Source organism: Gallus gallus, chromosome 2 (assembly GCF_016699485.2).
Source record: "Gallus gallus isolate bGalGal1 chromosome 2, bGalGal1.mat.broiler.GRCg7b, whole genome shotgun sequence".
NCBI classification, from domain to species: Eukaryota; Metazoa; Chordata; class Aves; order Galliformes; family Phasianidae; genus Gallus; species Gallus gallus.
Window position 1 is genome coordinate 75,879,181 of NC_052533.1, and position 21,503 is coordinate 75,900,683.

At 39.5% G+C, this 21,503-nt stretch overlaps 1 protein-coding gene across 2 annotated transcripts in view; it reads left to right on the forward strand.

Moving 5' to 3' along the window:
• The window catches only part of ANKH (ANKH inorganic pyrophosphate transport regulator), a 100,325-nt gene that overhangs the window by 69,069 nt on the left and 9,753 nt on the right, over window positions 1–21,503 (forward strand). For both annotated transcript variants that reach the window (NM_001012562.2, XM_046924434.1), the window contains exons 7-11: window positions 78–170; window positions 4,144–4,239; window positions 19,282–19,411; window positions 20,279–20,402; window positions 20,982–21,081. In NM_001012562.2, the coding sequence (NP_001012580.2) occupies window positions 78–170; window positions 4,144–4,239; window positions 19,282–19,411; window positions 20,279–20,402; window positions 20,982–21,081 (543 nt within the window). The remainder of the gene's footprint in view (window positions 1–77; window positions 171–4,143; window positions 4,240–19,281; window positions 19,412–20,278; window positions 20,403–20,981; window positions 21,082–21,503) is intronic.

A 21,503-nucleotide genomic window follows, 5' to 3' on the forward strand; every position in this document is an offset into this window, starting at 1 on the left:
GGAAGATGGCATACTATGTTAGTCTAACTATTGTGCTCAAAGATTTGAGGTCTGTGTTTCCTTGTCTCATTTCACAGGCGGTGGCAATTCTGACAGCTACCTATCCTGTGGGACACATGCCGTATGGCTGGCTGACAGAAATTAGAGCAGTATACCCAGCTTTTGACAAGGTGAGTGCCTGTCATAGGAATGTAATAAATACATCTAGTGTGGTTTCACATCCATGGTCCTCCTTTTTTTCTCCATTACAACGTTTTGATTTGAGGGTAGCTTAACTGATATCTGAGAAATTTCTGCCAAACAGATATGAAGAAACTTAGTTACTGTCTCCATAGAATCATAGAATCATTGAATGGAGGGTAATCGTAGGGAGTTGGAAGGGACCTCCATAAACAAGTGTAATAGATTATTTAAAAAATGCAGCAACCAGAGATTAAATAGGGTGATATTAATGGCCATCTATTGTTTTGTTTCTCTTTGTTTTTTGCTTTTGGTACCAATTGTTCTTTGTCTCACTGACAAGGTTTTCTTATAATCCTAGTTAAAATGAATTGTTTTTCAATGGCTTCAAGCTGTTGTCTAGTTTATGATTTTCACCTTAACTGTGTTACAAGGTATTCAGCTATCTTTTGAATAGATAGATGCTGTTTTTTTAAGGATTAAAACAATCCTCACTAACCATGGTCTCACAAAGTATACAGCAGTGAAAGAGTTCATGTCTCTGCTCCAGTCAGCTTATTCTTTCTATTGTGAAGTATATCTGACACAGGCTTGGTTTTTTTTGTATATATTAATATATAACAAAGATTGTCTCTTAAATTGGCAACAACACAGATAAACCATTATTTTAGTAGCATTGACTTAGCTGACCGAGTCTATGAAGAATTTTGTTGGCAAATGATGTGGTTACATAAGAATGCAAGGACTGCTCCTGGAACAGAATGCACAGTGAAAATACAACCTAAGTTGATTTTGTTTAGACTCTTTTTTACTCTGTTTTATAATAAGTACTCACTAACCCATAAGTTGTGTGAAGAACAGTCATGTTCTGTGATGCTTTATTCCAAATGCTAGCTCCTCTCCTCTCTTTATTTACCAAGTAATTATATCAGCTGAATTTTCTGGTTCCAAATAGTAGTGATAAACATGCTTGCTTGCTCAGGGATGTACTTAACTGAAGCAAGCCCTGCTTAATTTGATATTTCCAAGGAGAATTTAAAAATAAAAAGAGAAAAGTCGAATAGGTCCTAACTTCCTAACTTGCCAGTATGCAGCTAAATTGCCATATCAGATGAAATACAAGGTACAGACTATCTCAGAAGTTACACTGCTGAAAAGAACCTGTGGAATGAAAAAAACAATAGACAACAAAATAAAAATGGTTTGGAACAGGAAACATGGGGGCTGCTAACCTTATGTCTTATGTGCTATAACCAAATGCACATCTCTTTCGAAGTATTGCTTTGAAAAATTAACAGTAATTAAGAGGCTGAAATCCAGGTCTCACTTCCCTGCTAAAAGATGCACTCCTGGCTAAGATGGTGGCAGAGTTAGACCATGATTTATCAATTTATTTCAGTTAAGAAATCTCATCTCATAGAGCTCTTGAGGAGTAACTATGAGGAAGAAAAGGTTAAGATAAGGCATAGGTAGGTACAGATGATCTAATTGCCAAAAAGGTATGGAATAGGGATTTTAGTTGTATGTTTGAAGAACACTTTGGCATAAAAGATGCTAAGTGCAGTAGCAACAATATAAAAGGTATTTCATCCTGGGAACCATACTTGCAAATGCCTCCACTGTGCCCTTCGGGCAATAACAAACCAGAAACCCACAGTGTTGTTTTGTGAGAATTATTTTAACCTTGGTCACACATCATTCATGTATCACGAGGCATTTCAAAAGCTTGGTTTCCTTAAGCTAAGGCTTTCTTTCTCAGAAGAGTCCAAATAGAACCTGTTTTTATTTCTTTATAAAACTCCAGTTGTGATGTTTAGTTGTCAAAACAGTTTGCATACATGCAGACTCCATTTTCTTTTGCCAGTTACTCAGCAAGCTGGTGTGATGCTGATGGCCACCAGAAGCACACTGAATTACCTTCACTGACTGATGTGATTTGGGATCCAGAAAGTATGCCCCTCTTCAGTGCATATACTGGAGAAGTCAGACTTTTATCTTCATAGGAAATTGGTTACTTCTTTTCATATGTGTAAGAGCTGCAGAGTCATACATCTGTTTGCAGAACGTTCTCATGGCCTAGCAGTTACCGTCAAGTTAAGGGTTGCTGCTGATTTGCTAAAATGAAACAGGAATATCCTGGTTCTGTGCTGTTTGTTGTTTTAGAATCATAGAATTGTAGAATCGTTTGAGTTTGAAGGGACCCTTAATGGTCATCTGGTCCGCCTCCCACGCAATGAACAGGGACATCTACAGCTAGATCAGGTTGCTCAGAGCTCTGTCCAGCCTGAAAATATATGGTGATAATGTCATTATCCTTAAAGGACCTGATCCAGAGCAACAACAGTGACTATGAGATGATTTGTGAATGCTATTTATCTGATAAGTAGATAGGAACAGATACTTTTTTTACTCTATATTCTGTATGGTGCTTTGATTCAAGAGTTAAGCAGTGTGCAAGAGATGGGAATAAAGAGTGTGTGGGCAGAAGTTAAAGCAAAGGGCAGAATAAAATAAGGGCAGTGTTAGCAGCAGTGAGATAGGAACAAATGAGAGCTCTTTCGCCTTCATTGCAACCCTTGTACATGGTTGGATTTGTATATGCCTTTTTTACTGTCTGTCATTATAGCCCTGTGATAAAGTTGAGCTGTGATGAGTGATGTAAATAAGGCCCATCCTCACATGTGTGGAAACCAACAATATCAAAATATTCTTCAAAAACACAAGAAATAAGGGTATACTCACAAAGAAAATATTTACAGAACGTTTTCATAACGTGTACCCCAAAAGAGCAGGCTTGATGGTAGCTTCCTGCTTTGGAGATTGGCTTGCCAATCAAGGGTCAAGAATTCTCCCATGCTCAAGTTTCCAAGTAGATATTTAATTGAGACAGTAAGGCTGTCAACGTGCCATCACTGTACTCATTGCTACAAAATCTTTAAATCGCAAAATTCCATTAACTACTCAAATGTATGTATAATGGTGTGCCCTTCACAGAGCTCACGTTCATTTTGTTCATCCCCAAGATGTGTCTGTGCTAGTTCCTATTTCTCTTACAAGTCACTTCAGTAAGGCAAGATGACCATGTGACAGATACCCGTATTCTATGTGAGATACACACGGATGAATAAGTATGGTACTACATCTCCCCACTCTCTTACCAGATTGGTAACAGGCGAGTGTATCTCAAACAGCCCCAGGGTAAATGCAGTACATGATTCAACACCCTATTGCTATAGAGCACCTAATGGTGCCCTGCTTTTGATGTCTCCTCCTGTTCTTTCACAGATCATTTAGTTTGTTTCAACGTGTTCCCTGAGGGCAATTTTAAATCTTCAGCTTCATTTGGTGCATTAGACATTTGGGGAAGGGTTTTTGTTGTTTTAAGCAAAACTGCACTGCCGTGTGTACTTGAGTACAGAGCCCATGTTCAAGGTGGAACATCTAATCGTCCTAATTATGTTCTGTTCATTAAACTGCATTAGCAGAGCCAGCTGTTCGAGGAGCTTTGTTTATATTACCTCCTTGGTTAACTGAATCAGTAAGGGTACTTACAAGCATGCATGGATTTGGTATCACTCTGGAGTAAAAATGAATGGAATCCCATTTCTCCTGTGAAAACCTGCTACAAATTTTAAACTAAGTAAAAAAAAAAAATCACATGAAGTTTTCTTAGAAAGAGTTACCATTCTTTTTTAAAGCTGAATGTCTTAAATAGGACTTACTCTTTAGAAAACCAGGGATGCTACTCAGCCTTCAGTGACCATAGGAGCAGTTACTGTCACTTTCAGCAGAAAATATTCTGTGGTGCTGCGCAGTACTCAGAAAGCTCTAGATTGAAAAGCAAGCAAGGAAAAAAAGACATATGTGCACACAGTCAAATGCAGCACAATGACCATGGGTGCCGTCAGCTTCTCAGTAGTCTGGAGCCAAGCTAATGCTTATTATCTCTTTCTCCTACCCTAGAATAACCCCAGCAATAAACTGGTGAACACCAATAGCACCGTCACAGCGACACATATCAAGAAGTTCACTTTTGTTTGCATGGCTTTGTCCTTAACGGTAAGAAACCTTTGTTCACCTGTCTGGCTTTCCTCTAAACCAGAAACTTATCTCCTATACCTAGCATTAAAAGCACCAGTAGTAAAAAAAAAACGTGACTTTTCTTATTAAGTGTGTTGCTTTTATCTGGAGGTGATCGTAGTACTAGAGTACTAAGAAAATCAGCATTGATTAACTCAGAGTAGATATCTTAAGGGCTAGAGTTATTTTGTTTGTTATTTTCATTTCAAGTTGGCTGCCACATTCAAGGAGATATCAGAGATTTGCTTTTCTTTTTTTCTCTTTTTTTCAATGAACAAAACTTCTGGTAACTGGCTCATCAGCAAAATGAAAAAATGCATTTGTCCTATGCAGTAGGGATTGGCAGCCTATCCCCTGACTTTCAAGGTTGACTGTGAATAATGGGAAAGGCAGCATATGTTGAAACTGCCATAGCTATTCCCTGCAGCCTCACAGGGTCCTAGTCTTCCACACTAGAGCTACATGCATACAAGTTGACTAGTAAATGAGCTAACAAGGGAAACCTCAGAGATGGTGCTGACACTGATGAAAGGATCTGAAGTCATGTCTATGCTGGGAAGAATTGCAAGGACTAACAGCTGAATTCTGTAGTTTGCTAGGTTTGTGTGAGTGATTGTACTCCATCTAGAGAGATTAATTCTGATATTACAGTTAGAAATATCTACACTAGCATTAAAAAAGCATAAAGGGGGGTGAAATCCATAGCAATAACTGAAGGCCTGGATATTATAGGGAATATTTATCAGCCTTTTCATTTAAGTCCTCTTCAAACCTCCCATTAGATTTTTATAGCTTTATAACAAAAATGACCAAACAATTGAAAGGTATTATCACAGATTTATTTTATTTTATCTGCTCAGTTTCGCTCATGCTCTTAAAAATATCAACTTATCAGGTAGGTTACACTATGGTATTCTATTAATTAAATCTGTAATGTGGTACATTGCCACGTATTTGCAATATTAGAGGTAGGAAATCAGAGACTGGTTGGGATTTTTTTTTTTTAATTCATGTGTGAAGCCTGCAGTTGGGTGCAGGTACAGCAGACTACTAAATGACTGCAGATGCTGTGAGAGTGCCAGATGAAGTCCGTGCCTGCTGCCAGTTTATTGGAGATTGTTGTGGAATTTAAGAGATAGGAAAATCACATGAGTTGACTGTTGAGATTTCCTCTGAATGATGGCTGGTAGGGGATGCTTTTTCATCTTAAATGAGAAGTAACACAGATACAAGTATCTGCGGATCACAAGTCTGGGTTGTGTTTAGGCTTAAGGATGAAGTTTTATTGAACCTGCAGTATTTTCAGATGACCGGCTTGCACACATTCACACACTACATCTTTAAGAAAAGTATTTCTGCACAAGCCACAACAAAATGATAATCGTAGAACAAAAATCACACAGCATGAATGGATGGGTATACTGAAAAAAACAGTTTAGATGATAACCATGGTACTGGGACCCAGTCAAGCCACCACCAGTTTGCTTGGACTTGCGAAGTTTCCATGACAGTCATTAGCAGATATGAGGTCCATGCATGGTGATGTTCTCTATAGCCGGAACCTCCCCTGAGATCTGTTGGTGTTTCCAGAGATCACAAAGGAAAAGATCACAAAGGATAAGCTTTCTTCTTTATACATTTTTCTGAAAATGCTTTTTCAATCTGAAAGCCGTAGAATCATAGGATCATAGAATCACTAAGGTTGGAAAAGACCCACAGGATCATCCAGACCAACCATTCGCCCTTCACCAATGGTTCTCACTAAACCATGTCCCTCAACACAACATCCAAATGCTCTTTGAACACCACCAGGCTTGGTGACTCCACCACATCTCTGGGCAGTCCATTCCAGTGCCTGACCACCCTTTCAGAGAAGTAGTATTTCCTAACGTCCAGCCTGAACCTTCCCTGGCGCAGCTTGAAGCCATTCCCTCTAGTCCTATCACTAGTCACACGAGAGAAGAGGCTGACCCTCAGCTCACTACAACCTCCCTTCAGGTAGTTATAGAGAGCAATCTCTGAACAGATTATTTTCTTGAATCTTTTGGGCACTTAATCTACTTGAATTTTAGTATCTTCTCATATTATCAGTACCACTCACTGCAGAGTAACCTTTAATCACTGATTTTGTTGTTTAACGTTACATGATTTTTTTTCAAAAGTTCTCCATAATTATCATAGAATTACATAATTGCTTGATTTGGAAGGGACCTTTAAAGGTCATCCAGTCTAACTCCCCTGCAATGAACAAGGGACACCTACAGCTAGATCAGGTTGCTCAGAGCCCCATCCAGCCTGACCTTGAGTGTATCCAAGGATGAGGCATCCACTACCTCTCTAGGCAATCTGTTCCAGTGCCTTACTACTTTTATTGTTAAAAAAAAAAAAAAAAAAAACACTTCTTCCTTATATCCAATGTAAATATCCCATCTTTCAGTTTGAAACCATTTCCCCTTGTCCTATCACAGCAGACTGTGCTAAAGAGTCCGTTCCCTTCTTCCTTACAGCCTCCCTTTAGATACAGAAAGGCTGCTCTTAGGTCTCCCTGGAGCCTTCTCTTCTCCAGGCTGAACAGCACCAGCTCTCACAGCCTGTCCTCACAGGAGAGGTGTTCCATCCTTTGGATCGTTTTTGCGGCCCCCCTCTGGATGCATTTCAATAGGTCTCAAGGGTAGTTCTTTCATAAGCTCATCCTGAGAGATTTGTCCTCATTGACATTCCAGAAACACTTCTGAGGTCCATAGCTTTTTCTGTCCTGTCTCTATTTTTGCCTACTAGTGATAAATTCTTAGGATTGCTTGTCAGTAGACAGAGAGGAAAAATAGACACATGAGCTCTAAAGACTGTTTGATTCAAGGGCCAGAAGTCACAAATGCTTCAGCACATCAAGCTCAGTGGAGCTATGAGTCAAGTTACCATGTACCATAGACTGTAAGGAACTGGACTTCAAATTTCCTTCTGTTGCAGCTAGATCAGATGGCCACTGTAGCTGAGTTCTCATGATCATCAGTAATTTTGTATTCCTGGCAAGACTCTATTGTAATGGATTGTATGTGATGGATTGAGTGTAATGGATAATTGTAATGGACACACTTCAAGGTTGTTCAGGAGGTCAAAACAAGACAAACGCTTAGACATGTTGTATGAATCCATTCTTCACTGGATGATCTATAGAAGGTTTCCAGAAGATGGAAAGATGAGAAAATTCCATTAACTATTGTAGTAGTCAAACTTTTAGTATGAGCAGCAATCATGCAGGAAGGTATTTTCCCAGTGTAAAACCCTGTGAAACCTCCCAGTCATTGAAGACCTATTTCATATACTTGGAAGAAAAATATCCCATCTCCTTCCATGGACTAGTCATGCCTGCACAAGGCATGTCTGCACAAGACATACTCCAAACCAAGCAAGTATGTTATTACACCCTTGACAGTGACAGTGCTGGTCCAGAGTATAATAACATGCATAGTTCTATTAAGAAACAGAACTTTGGTTTTGTTTTAAAAATGTTCATAGGATCTGAAAGGCTGTACTTGAGCCTTCCCGAGTTAACTGGGCAGCATGCAGAAGTGTCTACGTAAGGAATGTCTCATGATTTTGAAGCTCCAGGCTGGTGTTAAAGCTGCCTTTTTAAAAAATGGAAGTTAGTTGTATTGCTTGGTGAAAAAAAAAAGTCTAGATATGCCATTTTATTTAAAGGCTGAAATCAGAAGTCATTAGACTACCCATATGTAAAAGAGCTGATACGATTAGCCATACTGATGTGGTTTTAGTTGAAAGCAAGCAGCGATTCCTTCCAACAGTCATAATTTGTGCAGCTATGTAATTGAATGTACAATCTATATAGCAGAGGGGAGGGACTCAGCTGAAGAGTCTTGCCCATAAAATTGAGTGGTTCTGATTTTAGAAAATAAGACATACTTGATAATTTTCTCTTGGCTTAAAGAGTGTGGATAATGCTGCTTGTATTTGTTTATTATTTCATCGTCATGGGACGCTTTGGCAAAAATGCTTTTGTCTATAAATGAGATATTGCGCCAAATGCCGATCTTGCTGCCATTGCTAGATAAGGCTGTCGAAGAGCTGAACATTTTGGTTCAATGCTAGACCTGTTTAGATGACCCTAGAAGTCAGCCATTGTACACAATGTAAACCAACCGAAGACATGGGCCCCTGAGAATGAAAACTAGGGCATTTGTACTACACATTCTGCAGTTGTGAGATGTGTCGGTCTAAGTACAATGCAGAAATCTCCAAATAATTTTTCCAAGTGCTGAATTACTGCACTTTTCCATTGCAGAAAAACTTTGTTCTGTTGAGGAGAGCGTTCCCTTGTGAGATGTGCCTAGAGGCTATGTGACAAGTGAGCTATTTAAGGCAACTCTGGCTTACGCAGCAGTAGTAACAGCAAATGGACTTGTCTTCAGCAAGGATTTTTCTCAGAATAGCAGCAGTGTCTCTGAACTCGGATGTGACAGTGCATAATTCAGGGGTTTTCCAGGGTAGCCTGAAGCCTGAGCTGATGCCACGTAACTTTCTCTCTCTTTTTTATTTTTTCCCTTAAATCCTGTCCCCGTTTCACAGTTGAACTCTTTTAAAGTAGGTCTTCTGTGATGACACAAAAGTTTCTGTCAGTTTTCCTAAACAGTATAGGCTGCCGGTTCTGTTTATTGTTTTGTTTTTTTTTAACACTGGAAAGGAGGAAATCATTTCATAGAGTGTTTGTTAGAGAACTGCACTGTTCAGTTCAGCTTCCTCTTCAAGCAGCCTCAGCTGGGACAGACCATGTGCTTTAAGGACGCATTTTCAAACAACAGTTCCAATTAGCTGCATGATTTCTATTAAATAAGGTGTATGCAAGAACATACTGCCAGTTGCATCTTCAGATTTTCAAGCACTGTATGTATTACCAGTTTTTCCCTTACCAGTGCTGAGGGTAGCAGGCTGAATGCACCACTCCATGTCCATTGTCTGTCACCAAGTTAACGCACAGGAGGAGTACTGAGCAGTTTTAATGTTTATTTTATTAGAAACAGCTCAATGGACTTTACAGCTTAGGCTTAGTAGCACCAGTGCTACTGTAAAAGTGATGTCAGTGCTGCTTTGCATCTTTGTTAATGGACAAACAGTTACAGACAAAGAGGAAAAGTAGCTGTTTTCAGAAATAATTAGGTTGATTAAAGAAAGAAGGTGATCACATAAAAATGCTTTGTTATATTTAATTAGCTGACACTACTTAAGAAACACAGTTCAGATGTTTAAGCTTGATCTTTGGTTCTTCCATTCCATTCCAAGAGGCTAAAAGATAGTGGGAAGAAAGTTTTCACTTTTACGCTCACACATGTATGTGTATTTTGTGCAAAGCTTACAAATTTCAGAAGTACTTGATAACAATCACAAACTAGTGAAAATACTAGATCTGTTTTTTATTTTGGAGAAATTGCCTGGAAGTTTCAACTAACCTGAAGGCTTAGACACGTAAGTTGTACAGACTGATCTACAGCAGTTGAGTCATGACTACCAAATTCTATGTCTGGTCACCTACACGGTATTGAAGGTTTAAATGTAATATACTTGAAAACAAATGGCTGGATGGTTTACTGGCTGGTATGTGTGAGCCCTAGAGCTGAAAATGTGTGTGTCAATACATGTCAAGATGTTACTTACTTTACAGCCCGGTTTGTTCATACTTGAGGAGTCTAATGATAGCTTTAAAATGTAATACTTGTAATATTACATTCTATATCATACATTAGGACACTTATTGCATTCTATAACAAAATGTTTCATTCTTTAAAAAATCAAGTGTGATAGTTACATTCATATCTGAACATAGTCTTCTGATGGAGAAAAGTACATACTGATTTCTAAGGGCTCCTGCTGATGAGCGCCTGTAGTTCAAGGAGGTACTATAGGCAACTGTCTGTTTTCATTTGCTATAAGTTAGGAACCCCTTCAGAAAGGTAACAAACAGGCATTGTGTCAGCTCTCCAGCACTCACAACTGGTAGCACAGCAGCATAAATTGTCATAAACTGTCAGTTCTATTCATCTTATAGGGCATGTAATTATGAATACATATCTAGTATATTTAATTATATATAATGGAATTATATACAAGCACATGTATTTTTATGTTACAACATAGCTATCAGAGGTCCACAACCTGGAGGTGTTCAGGGCCAGGTTGGATGGGGCCCTGGGCAGCCTGGTCTAGTATTAAGTGTGGAGATTGGTGACCCTGCCTGTGGCAGGGGGGTTGGAGATTCGTGATCCTTGAGGTCCCCTCCAACCCCGTCATTCTGTGATTCTGTGATTTTGGTGCTTTCTAAAGCTGAGCAAGAGTATGTGAGCAAGAGTATTTTTCTGTTTGTTAAGAAATTTGAGTGTGACTATAGATAGTTTGAAGGATAATTGACATTTTTAAATGCATCACACAACATCAAATCATGGTTTAATATTGCCTATCTGCGTTCCCCTTGCACAAAATCTATAGCGACTGTACTTCATAGCACATTGTCCTGTTTGTTCAGATTAAAGCAGTAGTTCATCCTCCCCTGTCATGCTTACAACTCTACTCAGCAGGAGATTTTCCTTAAATATCTTCTTTTCTGCTTATGAGAGTTATTAATTTCCCCTTATATTGCTGAACAGCCACTACAGTGTTTCCCTCCATTCTGGACAGTCGTTGCCCTGTATTTTATTGCTTGCTTTCATGAGTATCTTCTTGTGACAAAGCAGGGCTTAGTCATGGTTAGTGACTGGCTTTAAGAAATATTACAAACTCTGTTTTCTTCCGAACTGAAGTTCTGCACAGTGTTATTTAACTTTCCACATAGTTTTTGTTTTGCTGCCACTCCATATACCTGCAGCTTCCAGTAGGATATAAAGCCAGCTAAAAGTTTAAGCCAGTGCAGAAGCCACTGTGTTCAAGGTTCGTTCATTTTTTCCTGTCTTTTATTGGCTGTCTTCATCATATGTCTCTTCACTGCTTTATTACCATAGGCTGCAACTGGGCCTTATTGAAGTCACAGGATAATAGAACCAGGGCAGTAAAAACCGCAGGAAGAAAAGTCACAGTAAGAAGCAGTTCTCTCTCAGAGGATGCAGCCCCAGCTGCTGCCAGTGCCAGTGTCTGAATTTCTCTGGGTGACTGGGTTCATTGTCATTATCTCTAATGAGTATACAACGAAGAGCAATAAAAGAAAAGAGGAATAGATTTCCTCCACACTCCCCTGTCTTATTTTATCAATGGCTTCATTACAGCCTCATTATACTGAGGAGCTATCACACATCCCATCTAAGATTCTTACATTAAAAAAAAAACCAAGCGTTAAATTTGAAGACTAAATCTACATTCTTTTTACTTTACAATCAGCTATTATATGGATGCCAAGGACAGCTTTTAAAATAATACATCTAGTGAATGACCTCATTTTCACCGCTTTGATTTTTGCCCACCTTGGAACTCCCAGATATTTTTTCATCTTCAGGCTGCTGGCACAAAAATAACCACTTGGAAATGAAGTATTGGCAGAAATACTGGCTGAGGATTTTTACCCTTTCAAGGTCAGGTTTGCTTCCTGCTCCAGTAAAGATTATTTCAGACACGGATGGAAGTATTCCTGCCTGTTCAGGAAGATGTTGGACCACCAGAGGCTGACTTTATAAAATCCTCATGAGCGAGCCCGGGGCCTTCTCCCATCTGTGGAACTGCACTGAGCCTTTGTTCCAGAACAAAGGATTTCTGTTCGGTGCAGTGAGGTGGAGACTGATGTCTCCTTCATGATTGTTCAGGTTTCACACAAAGGGTCTTTTCTCACAAATGACTGGAGCAAGCAGAAATAGAAGGGTCAAAAATCATCCCTGCAGCATGCTTCTGTTCAGGCACTGCAATCGTGATAGGAAACAGCAAGTGCTGCAGAAAACTTAAGACAGAAGAAAATGACTAAATTGTAAAACTGAAAATACTACCCTAGTATTTTCAGCAGCAGCTGGGGGAGAAGTATCTGTGGCATCGTGCTAATGCTGTCAGAGAGTTGATTATCATACAGCTGCTGGACCTAGCCTTGTTTCCAAAGAATGGCGTGCTCCATCACTCTGTATTGTAAGGAAAGTTGGGGAAGGCAGGGAGAGACTTAAATCTGCAGAGTCCAATTATGTCAGAAGATGTGAAGTCACAGTTTTCCTGCAGGCAGGTTTTGGATTCTTTTGCTCCCCCTGCTGCTTGACAAATTTTATGACAACTGTTTTCAGCTTTACAGAAAAAGAGAGCTCACAGAAATCTGTACTGACTTGCAAGCGCCTGAGGGGTAATTTCTGTAAGAGAATGTCCTGGTAATTCACATCAGTACTATTATGATAAACAGCTTTCAAATGCAACTGTGCCCTGACATTTTTACTGCACGCAGATCTGGGGCTTTTTGCTTCATAGGATCACAGGATTAGTCAGGTTGGCAGGTCCTCTAGAGTTCATCTGGCCCAGCCTCTGGCTTGGAGCAGAGTCAGATGTGAGGTGAGGGCAGGTTTTCCGTGGAGCTTTTCCAAGTCTTGTCTCGAAAACCTTACACAAGAAAAGGACTGACTTTTAGTCCATTTCCAAGTTACAAGAGCAGATCACTGTGCTAAACCTCAACAGCACACAGTGGGAAACTTAAATACTTCCCTTTGGGCTGATCAGACTTCCTTCATCTTGAAAGACTTTTCTAAAATTCCTCGGAGTTGCTAAAACAGGAGTGGCTGGGTGGAAACTGCTTTCTGACCTGATATATGAAAAGGATAGGAGAGAGTTCTGCAAGTCTTTTCTGGCATGGGCCAGGATTTGGTATGCAGCAAGCTCCCAGAACAGGACAGTATTGCTGGCCTTTGTTCTCACACCATACAACAGGAATTCCCATACAGTTTCCAGATAACTTCGACAGTTAATAGTAGTGTGCTTTTAAATAAAAAAGAATAGAAACATCTTGATCTCAAAAGGCAAAAAGTTGTTTCTTTTGATTAATTTCATCTTAAACTTGCATTTGATTTCCTATCAACAAGGAATAATACCTCTCTGATAAGGCATTTTGTTGTTGTTTGGCCCCCCAGTAGAACATGAAAACCTTTGTTTGTGTAAACTGATGTACAGTTAGGCCTTCTTCCTCTGCAAGAACCCTGCTGAACATTTTTCATGTTGTTTGACTACCTGAGAGATTGCATGGTGGAATGAATGCTTCAGGAGGTATTAGGAAATTGTTTGTACATTGAATAAAGCTATGCAACAGAATACACATTCCAAATGTAGTCTGAAAAGAGGCGCGACTAATTAACAGTAACTATTTCCATAGTTTCAGTACAAGTAGTTAACAACACACAGCTTTGTATTTTTATAATGGAGAATAAAAGTAAGTGCTGTATTCTTTAACATGAAGATGCAAGAGTAAGTTTAAGAAAAATCTCAGTGCACAGTAATTTAGAAGACTCGATTTTCAAGGTCCTTCAAGGAAGGTGTATATAAAATGGTCATAGAAACTCAGCAAAAATCAGGTGCAGAGAGATGTCATAAAGACGACATTGGGTAAATTAGTTAAGGTGCAGCCTTCAATACACACGCGTAGCTTTCTTGGACAGCCACGCTTCTGAAAACATATCAAGTTCAAAAAGTGATAGGAAACATCTGTGTGGTTGTTTTGCAGTGGAAAATTATGAACTGCGTTTCAACACAGAAGGCCCTTTTGCAGGTTCACCGTTCCACCCACTTGGTTAAATCCCCATGCTTAAATCTGTTATACCAATCTGGAATGAGACCATGTTATGTCTAACCCATTCTTTAAAACATTCATTTTAGATTTCATAGCCTCTTCCTCAGGAACAGTCATGTCTTTGTCATCAGTGTTTTTCTAACTGGAGGTTGCGCTGAAGTCTGAGAGTGTTATACCATTGTTCATAGCTCACCAGGATACTCTTTAATCCTTATATTTATCAGTGAATGTCCCAAGAGATGCAGGGTTTTCCATAAGTGCCTAAAAGCAAATCAATCCGGCACCCTGCAGATTGCTCTACGCATGACAACAGCCTTTGTTAGCATAATGTGTTATATAGCGGGTCTCTGAGGTCCAGCAGTCCCTGTCAACAACCAGAATAAATGGAAATAGCTTCCAGGAGCTTTAGGGCCTTTGAAGAAACCAAATGGTGATAGTTCTGTAAAACCAGAGAACTCGTGTGCAGCATCTGACACAAAGTTTCATGAACAGTCTTTTACAAGCCTTTGGGAAAGTCAGATGCACACAGTGCACTTAGTAGGAGATTAAGGAGAAGTTTGAGCACTGCCTTCCCAGCTGCAGTAAGTTTGGTGTGTTCTGTCAGGCTTGTTGACAGCAACAGTTTTCAATGCACCTTCTATCAGCATGCTGAATTTGCTAGGTGAGAAAAACAAGGTTCCACGTGAAAGTGAGCACAGGTGACTGAGATGCTCTCAGTAAGTACAAGTGAAGGGTTTGGGGTGGGTTTTTAATGCACAATTGGATTGCAAAAGAAAAACACTAATGTTAGGCATTTTGTATGCACAGAATAGTGCTGCATGGGATAACAGCGCATCACTGCTATCGACAATGCTTCTACAAATGCCTTGACTAAGTGAGGAATGCCCAAATCTGTAGCTGCCAGCAACTCAAGAGATGCCCTTTCCCCAGGGCACGGTCTATTCTGCCCTTTTTCTTCCCTTTGTGCCCTTTCCTTAGGCATACCCAAGCAACACTGAGCAGGGAGACAGCACTAATATAGTTGGAGCTTTCATCTGATCCAGTACAGCTGTACTGTTTCTCACACAGCTGTAAGTTGACATATTTAATAACATCTTTCTAATTTCACTACGCCAGATCAGTTGAAGATACATTACCTAATCGCACAACCCTTCAAATCACTTCAAGTGATTAAAATATCTTCAGAACTACTCAGGCTAGTGTTCATGCAGAGATAACACCGTAATAAATACTACCTTATTTATTCAGACCTCCATATTCTCTGTATTATTCCACTGTTCTGCCTCTATCTTCTTTTCCTGTATTTTTGAAGTGATCACTTCTCAGATGAAGTGCCATTTAAATGACAAAAGGCTTTAGTATCATCCTGCACTCATTCTATATGGGAGAAAAATCAAGTTAGCTGAGTTGCTAGAATTCTGCAAGAAAAATCCTTACTTTCAAAACAATAAAACATTCAACTGCAGAACTCTTACGTACAATACTCTTTACTGTTTGCAGGCATTGTAATCAACTGCAATCACAGCCTGAAGCTGCAGAGTGTAAGCATGCATTCATGCTGCTAGTCAGTGCCCAAGCTTTTACTGTACTGTCTTCAGCTCTTGATTAGATTAAACGAAGCTATAACTGTAACCCTACCCAAGCCTATTTACTCTACTTTTAACATTGCAGGCATACACAGAGAGAGACAGGGGAGAGAAGGGGCAGAGGAAGGTAAACAGAGTCTTTTACCTCCAAGAAAGACAGGAGACGTAGAGGGTGTAAATCTATTCTCTAAGATTTTTTCTGGTCTGAGCCCCAAGGTGTTACCACTGCTTCCTCCAGTAGGTCCCACCTCCAAGCTTTTTCACTGGACTGCTTGCAGCTGCTTTGGATCTGTCTTCTCTGCTCTCCATTCCCATTACTATTCACTCTCTACCAACATAATCACAACTCTCAGCATCAGAAAAAGCTGAGACTCATCTATTTTCTGTGTACCTTACCTGTAGCCAAGATAGCTTTCCTGCTTTGTGTGTTCAACATTACTGTTTTTCTGAAGCAGGGCTTAGTTGTTTTTTTGTTTGTTTGTTTGTTTCTCTGCTTGTTTTTTCCCACTATATTTCAAATTTGTCTTTGACATAATCAAGAAACTTCTTAAACTGAAAGTTCTTAAGCTGAAAGCATTCAAGAAATAAAACTACAGAGAGCTTGCACGATGCAAAGCATTTATTTATTTTTGTGCAGCTTTGTACCTTACTAGCAGTGAGAAAGTCATCTGTACATAAAATGACATAGAGGAATCTCTTAGCAAAATGAAACTAACCATCAGTGTTACAACCAAAAGACAAAAGCATACCTTGGTATGAAGTCCTACTGAAATAGGACTGCCACTACCTCGCTGCCTGAAACTGCTTATCCTTAAGCTTAGCAATCACTGTGATCTTTATCCATGGGCTACAGTGTAAAAAGTGCTCTTTGAAGCCATTTATCAGCACTGACTGCTAATTAGGGGTGGGTCTGTAGTTTGCAACAGCTGAGGAGGGATGCCTGCGTGCCAGCTGGGTTGTAGTCATTACCCCTGATTTGCAAGCTGGCCTTTTTCTTGTCTGAGTTGACTGGTGATCGAGTCAGTTTCTATCAAGGCTAGAAATAAACTGTAACTTCAAAGAGAACGTGGCTGAGAATAATTCTCTTAGCTGCTTTTTTATATGGAGTCTTTCAGTGGTAGTAACTATACTGCTCAGTAGGATGCAAATTGTATTGGGCGGTACCAGCAGCATAAAGGTTGTTTTCAGAAGACAGCGAGCTACAATTGAAGAGTGGACATGTTTGTATCTTATGTTATTTACTGGACTTTGAATATAGATTTGAGGAAATATTCTCGATATAGTTGCTTTACAGTTGGCTTGTACAAATCACTGCAGTCTGCCTTGTTTATGACATTGAAAGAATTTGCTCTGTCACTTTACAGTAACTTTTTAATAACTAGATTCACAGCTACACAACCTTCTCTCCTCTGGATTGTCTCCTCTGCTTCAGTTGGGTCCTACACAAGTAGCTTAGCAGGGGCAGAAAAATGCTGGCTACAGCATGAAAAAATATATGATCAGCAAATTTACCTTCCACTCTTACCTTCCACTGTGTATTGTTCCAGCGCTGAGGGATGTGGATTAGTGGGCATGGGTGATGGGTTGATGGTTGGACTAGATGATCTTAGTGGTCTTTTCCAATGTTAACGATTCTATGAAAGACACTGCAAGATGGCTTCAAAGTAATGGAGTAGAAGGTTCAATTGTTGGGGGGGAAAAAAAAAAACTGTTTCCTACACTCAGAAATAGGGAAGAAAACTAGTTACTATTCCTCTGGCAGGAATACAAAAGGTTTTGCCACTGCATGGGCTGTCAGAATGTAAGACCTCCCACAGGTCGCTTAGTGACAGACCTTCAGAAGCTTCTGTGTGCTGGATACATGTAGGCTCAATAGAAAGGACAATCTCTGGCATGCAAGCAAAGAGCAGGAGTGAAATCCCGGCTGCCCTGGAGGCGGTAGGACTTCAAAGTCTGGCTTACAAGCCATCTGAACATGTATGGATGTGAAACCTGGATAATAAGAGAGACAGGTACTATGATATTAACTTAAAGGTTAAAAAAATAAAAGAACGCTTTGAGAATCACAGAGAGCCATCGGATTTAACAGTGAATGTGCATATTTTACGTGGTACGCTGGCATTTATGCTTCCAAGTTCTGCCCTCTCCAGTCAGCATGGTGCCTTAATGTGTGCTCTTCTGGGAGAATAGCAGGAAGAAATCACTTTTTTAATCACAAAAACACTTATACTTGAAAGGAGCTCTGGTGCACCTTCTTACAGAACAAAGTCCTGCAGAGGCTGTCAGTACTGCTCTTTGGGGAGCACCTCGAACCAAAGCTGGAACCACCAGCTGCAAAGAGGCCACTCAGTCCAGGCTAAAGCACTGCCCTAGTACTGACCAGAAGGTTAAACGGCTTGTACTGCTGCTGTACCGTTTGTTGTGGGCTTTTTATGGAAGGTTTCCTTTCATGTGTGGTCTAAACAGCACATTCCTTAAGTGACAAGATCCAGTGGGTTTGTGGCCTGAAGGCACCACATCTGCAGGGCTATGGCTTCTGAAGACCTTTGCCTTGCTGTCACATGCATTGCTTGCTAACAGCTCTATGAACAGCAATGTGTTTAGTCCTCTGATCTGAGATCTAGATCAAGTCTCTGGGTCTCGGAGAAGTTAAAATCTTTATTTACTAAAACATCTGATAATCTGTTATAGGGAAATGGATGTCTTAAACAGAGCAAGTACTGTAAATATCAAAGCTTCTTACTGTTATTATAAGAATTAGACTATTCAAGTACATCCATTTGCAGGCACCATAAAACCAGAGTCCTTACCATGTGTATCAGCCTTGCTATGTGAGGAACCTGAAGAGCAGGAATTGTTTCTGAGGTTAACATGCTTCTCATGTCCATCTGCATAGTCTGTGTTTTTGAATGCAAGCTGAGTATAAGTACACTGTACGTTAGAGTCCTTCTGTATTTAAATTATTGAAAACTTGTTTAAGTTGTTGTGAAAATATTGCTTTGAATACACTTCTTAAAGCAAATCATTATCTTAATGAGCTTTGCTTGTGATTGTTTCTTTTCCAATGTTTCTGATTGATTTAAGAGAGATGAGTCTTCCACTTTCCTGAAAACAATAAGGTTGCTCATAAATTTTGTAGGGTTCGGCATCATTAGCTATTGTTGAAGACAGGAATTGGTATTGATTCAGCTGGCTCCCTGAAGAGCCTTTTAAAAACCCTACCTCCAATTTCTTCCTGGTTACAGAAAGATTGAACCATTACATTCCAATTGTTGGAAAACAAGCATAGGAAACCAGTATTGTTAGGCTTGCACACGTGTTATTTTTTCTATGACTGCTTCATAATCTGTTGAGTCAGAACTGTTGCTTAACGTTTAGGTTTTGTTGTATTCTTTCGTTGGTCTATGTCCAAAGAGGCAGAAACCTCTGAGAATATTCAAAGATGATTAAAGTTAATAATAAAATATGTTTGTCTTAGTGATGATGAAACATTAATCCTTGCATGCTGTCTGTTAATACTATAGAAAGGCAAGTTGTTTGGTTTTGTTTTGTTTTTTTTACTTTGAATGCATCTTCTTCATTCATTTGATACCAGAAGTGCCCAATGTTTTTGACCAGGAGGTCCTATCTGTTATTGTGCTTTACTTCTGAAATATAAACATTTCTTAATTTTGTTCTTCTGGCTTTCCTTCCCAGCTCTGTTTTGTGATGTTTTGGACACCGAATGTGTCAGAGAAGATTTTAGTTGACATAATTGGAGTAGACTTCGCTTTTGCAGAGTTGTGTGTTGTTCCTTTGCGCATCTTCTCCTTTTTCCCAGTTCCAGGTAAAAACAAGAAAACAAAAACTCAGCTTTCAGCTGTAGCCATAGAGTCAGACTTGGCTGAACATGTAAGAATAGTTCAGTGCATGCCTAGTACAGTAACACCGTTTTTATCAAAGTCAGTGTAGACCAAGACTGTTTACATCAGTAGTCAAGATACAAGGGTTGCAGTAAGAGCAGTCTATCATTAGGCAGACTTCTGGCTGTCCAAAGCAAGACCTGAATTCTGTCTATTGTAGTTGAACAAGAGCACACACAAATAGCATTAGTGATACATACGTGCATGTATTGTTCTTCTACCAGGGCTGCAATTAACTTCAGTGTAGCATCTAGGACTAACTACACAGTGATATTGCCTCCAGTCCTAACCCTTTCAGCAGTCAGTCTGAATGGCACTTTCAGATATCATCACATCATAAAAAACAGGATATTAGTTAATGTCCCTATTCAGGAGATAAGTTTAACAGCACTGTTCAAAATGTTTCCTCCCAAAAAATTTCTAACTTCTGTAAACGAATGCTATGTGATGTAGTGTAGCATATATCAGAATGGAGCATCTTATAAAATGATTGTAAGAGAACAGCTCCCATGAAGGATTATTGACTTTCTTAAATATATATTCTATCCTATCCTAAATATATATATATATATATGCACTAAATATATCTAAACTCATGTTGTTTAAGCAATTTGCACATTAAAGCTACTTCATTTTTAGTAGGGTTTCCCAGTGAGCAGAGCTACCAGAAACAAGTTTCACCATGTGTTTTTCTGAACAGTGCTCTCTGCCTGACAAGATCTTCACATGAAATGACTGATGTTCAGTACTTTCACTTCCTTTTCCCCTTCCCTTCCTCTGTTCATAAATAGTGACAGTCAGAGCACACCTGACTGGTTGGCTGATGACTCTAAAGAAGACATTTGTGCTGGCACCCAGCTCAGTGCTGCGGATTATCGTCCTCATCACTAGTCTCATTGTTCTGCCTTATTTGGGGTAAGTTTCTCTGCTCTCCACAGTGACGATGGAATTGGTTTGTCTTCCGTCCCGTCTCCTGAATTTGCTTAACCCAGAATATTTTCCCAAATACCAACTGTAATATAAACCTTAAATGGTTGCAATATCTAGAATATATATATATATATTTACAGGTTTACAAGTGTGACTTTGCTTGTCCATTTTGACAAAAACGCACAAATGCCAGAGAGGCAAAAACATGTCCTGTGTGGAATTTATTTCCATTAGGTTAAATGCATTGTTAAGAAAGATATCAGAATAATATCCTGTTTATGAAGTTAAAGAATCTGTTCTACAGCACACTGCATGTCTTTAAATTCTGTATTCAGCTTTTCTTAGTTGGGAATTTGATTCAGGATGTGTTTTTTTTTTACTGAATACTGAAGTAAGTTAAAAAACAGAAAAGTTCTTTAAAATACCAGTTATTCTCTTTGCTGGTGCCTTTCTTTGAAGGAGATACTTCTAAAAACAGATTCGTTCTACATGCCAGAGGAAATATAATTATGCATGATGCACTGTCACACAGCCATGACTGATTTTTTTGTGTGCTACCCACAGAGTTCATGGAGCCACCCTGGGAGTAGGATCCCTTCTAGCAGGGTTTGTGGGAGAATCCACTATGGTTGCAATAGCGGCCTGTTACGTCTATCGAAAACAGGTAAGAAGTAGGCTCTGCAGGATCTGGTGAAAGCAGATTTTGATTCAAACTTGGACCTTGATCTCTGCCATGATTAATGTGTTATGTTTTTTCTGACCACCAGAGTAAGACCTATAGACTTTGAGATGGCTATTGTTGGCCTGAGGTTTCACAACGTACATCTGTCTGTTTTCGACTTACCTTCTGATTGTTTGTTGGTACAGTAGTAGCTTAAAGAGTGTTTCTAGCCAGGGACATGGTACTTCATTTTTTTTGCAGGCTATAATAGTAATTGCTGTGCCAAGCTAATTTATTCCCTTACCAGAGTTAGCATGTAACTGACACCATCATCTCCACAGCCACTGTGACAGTGGCAGAGCCTACTAGTAGCTGTATGGATCAACTTGTTTTCACCTAAAGAGGTAATAAGTGCTCAGTACTTG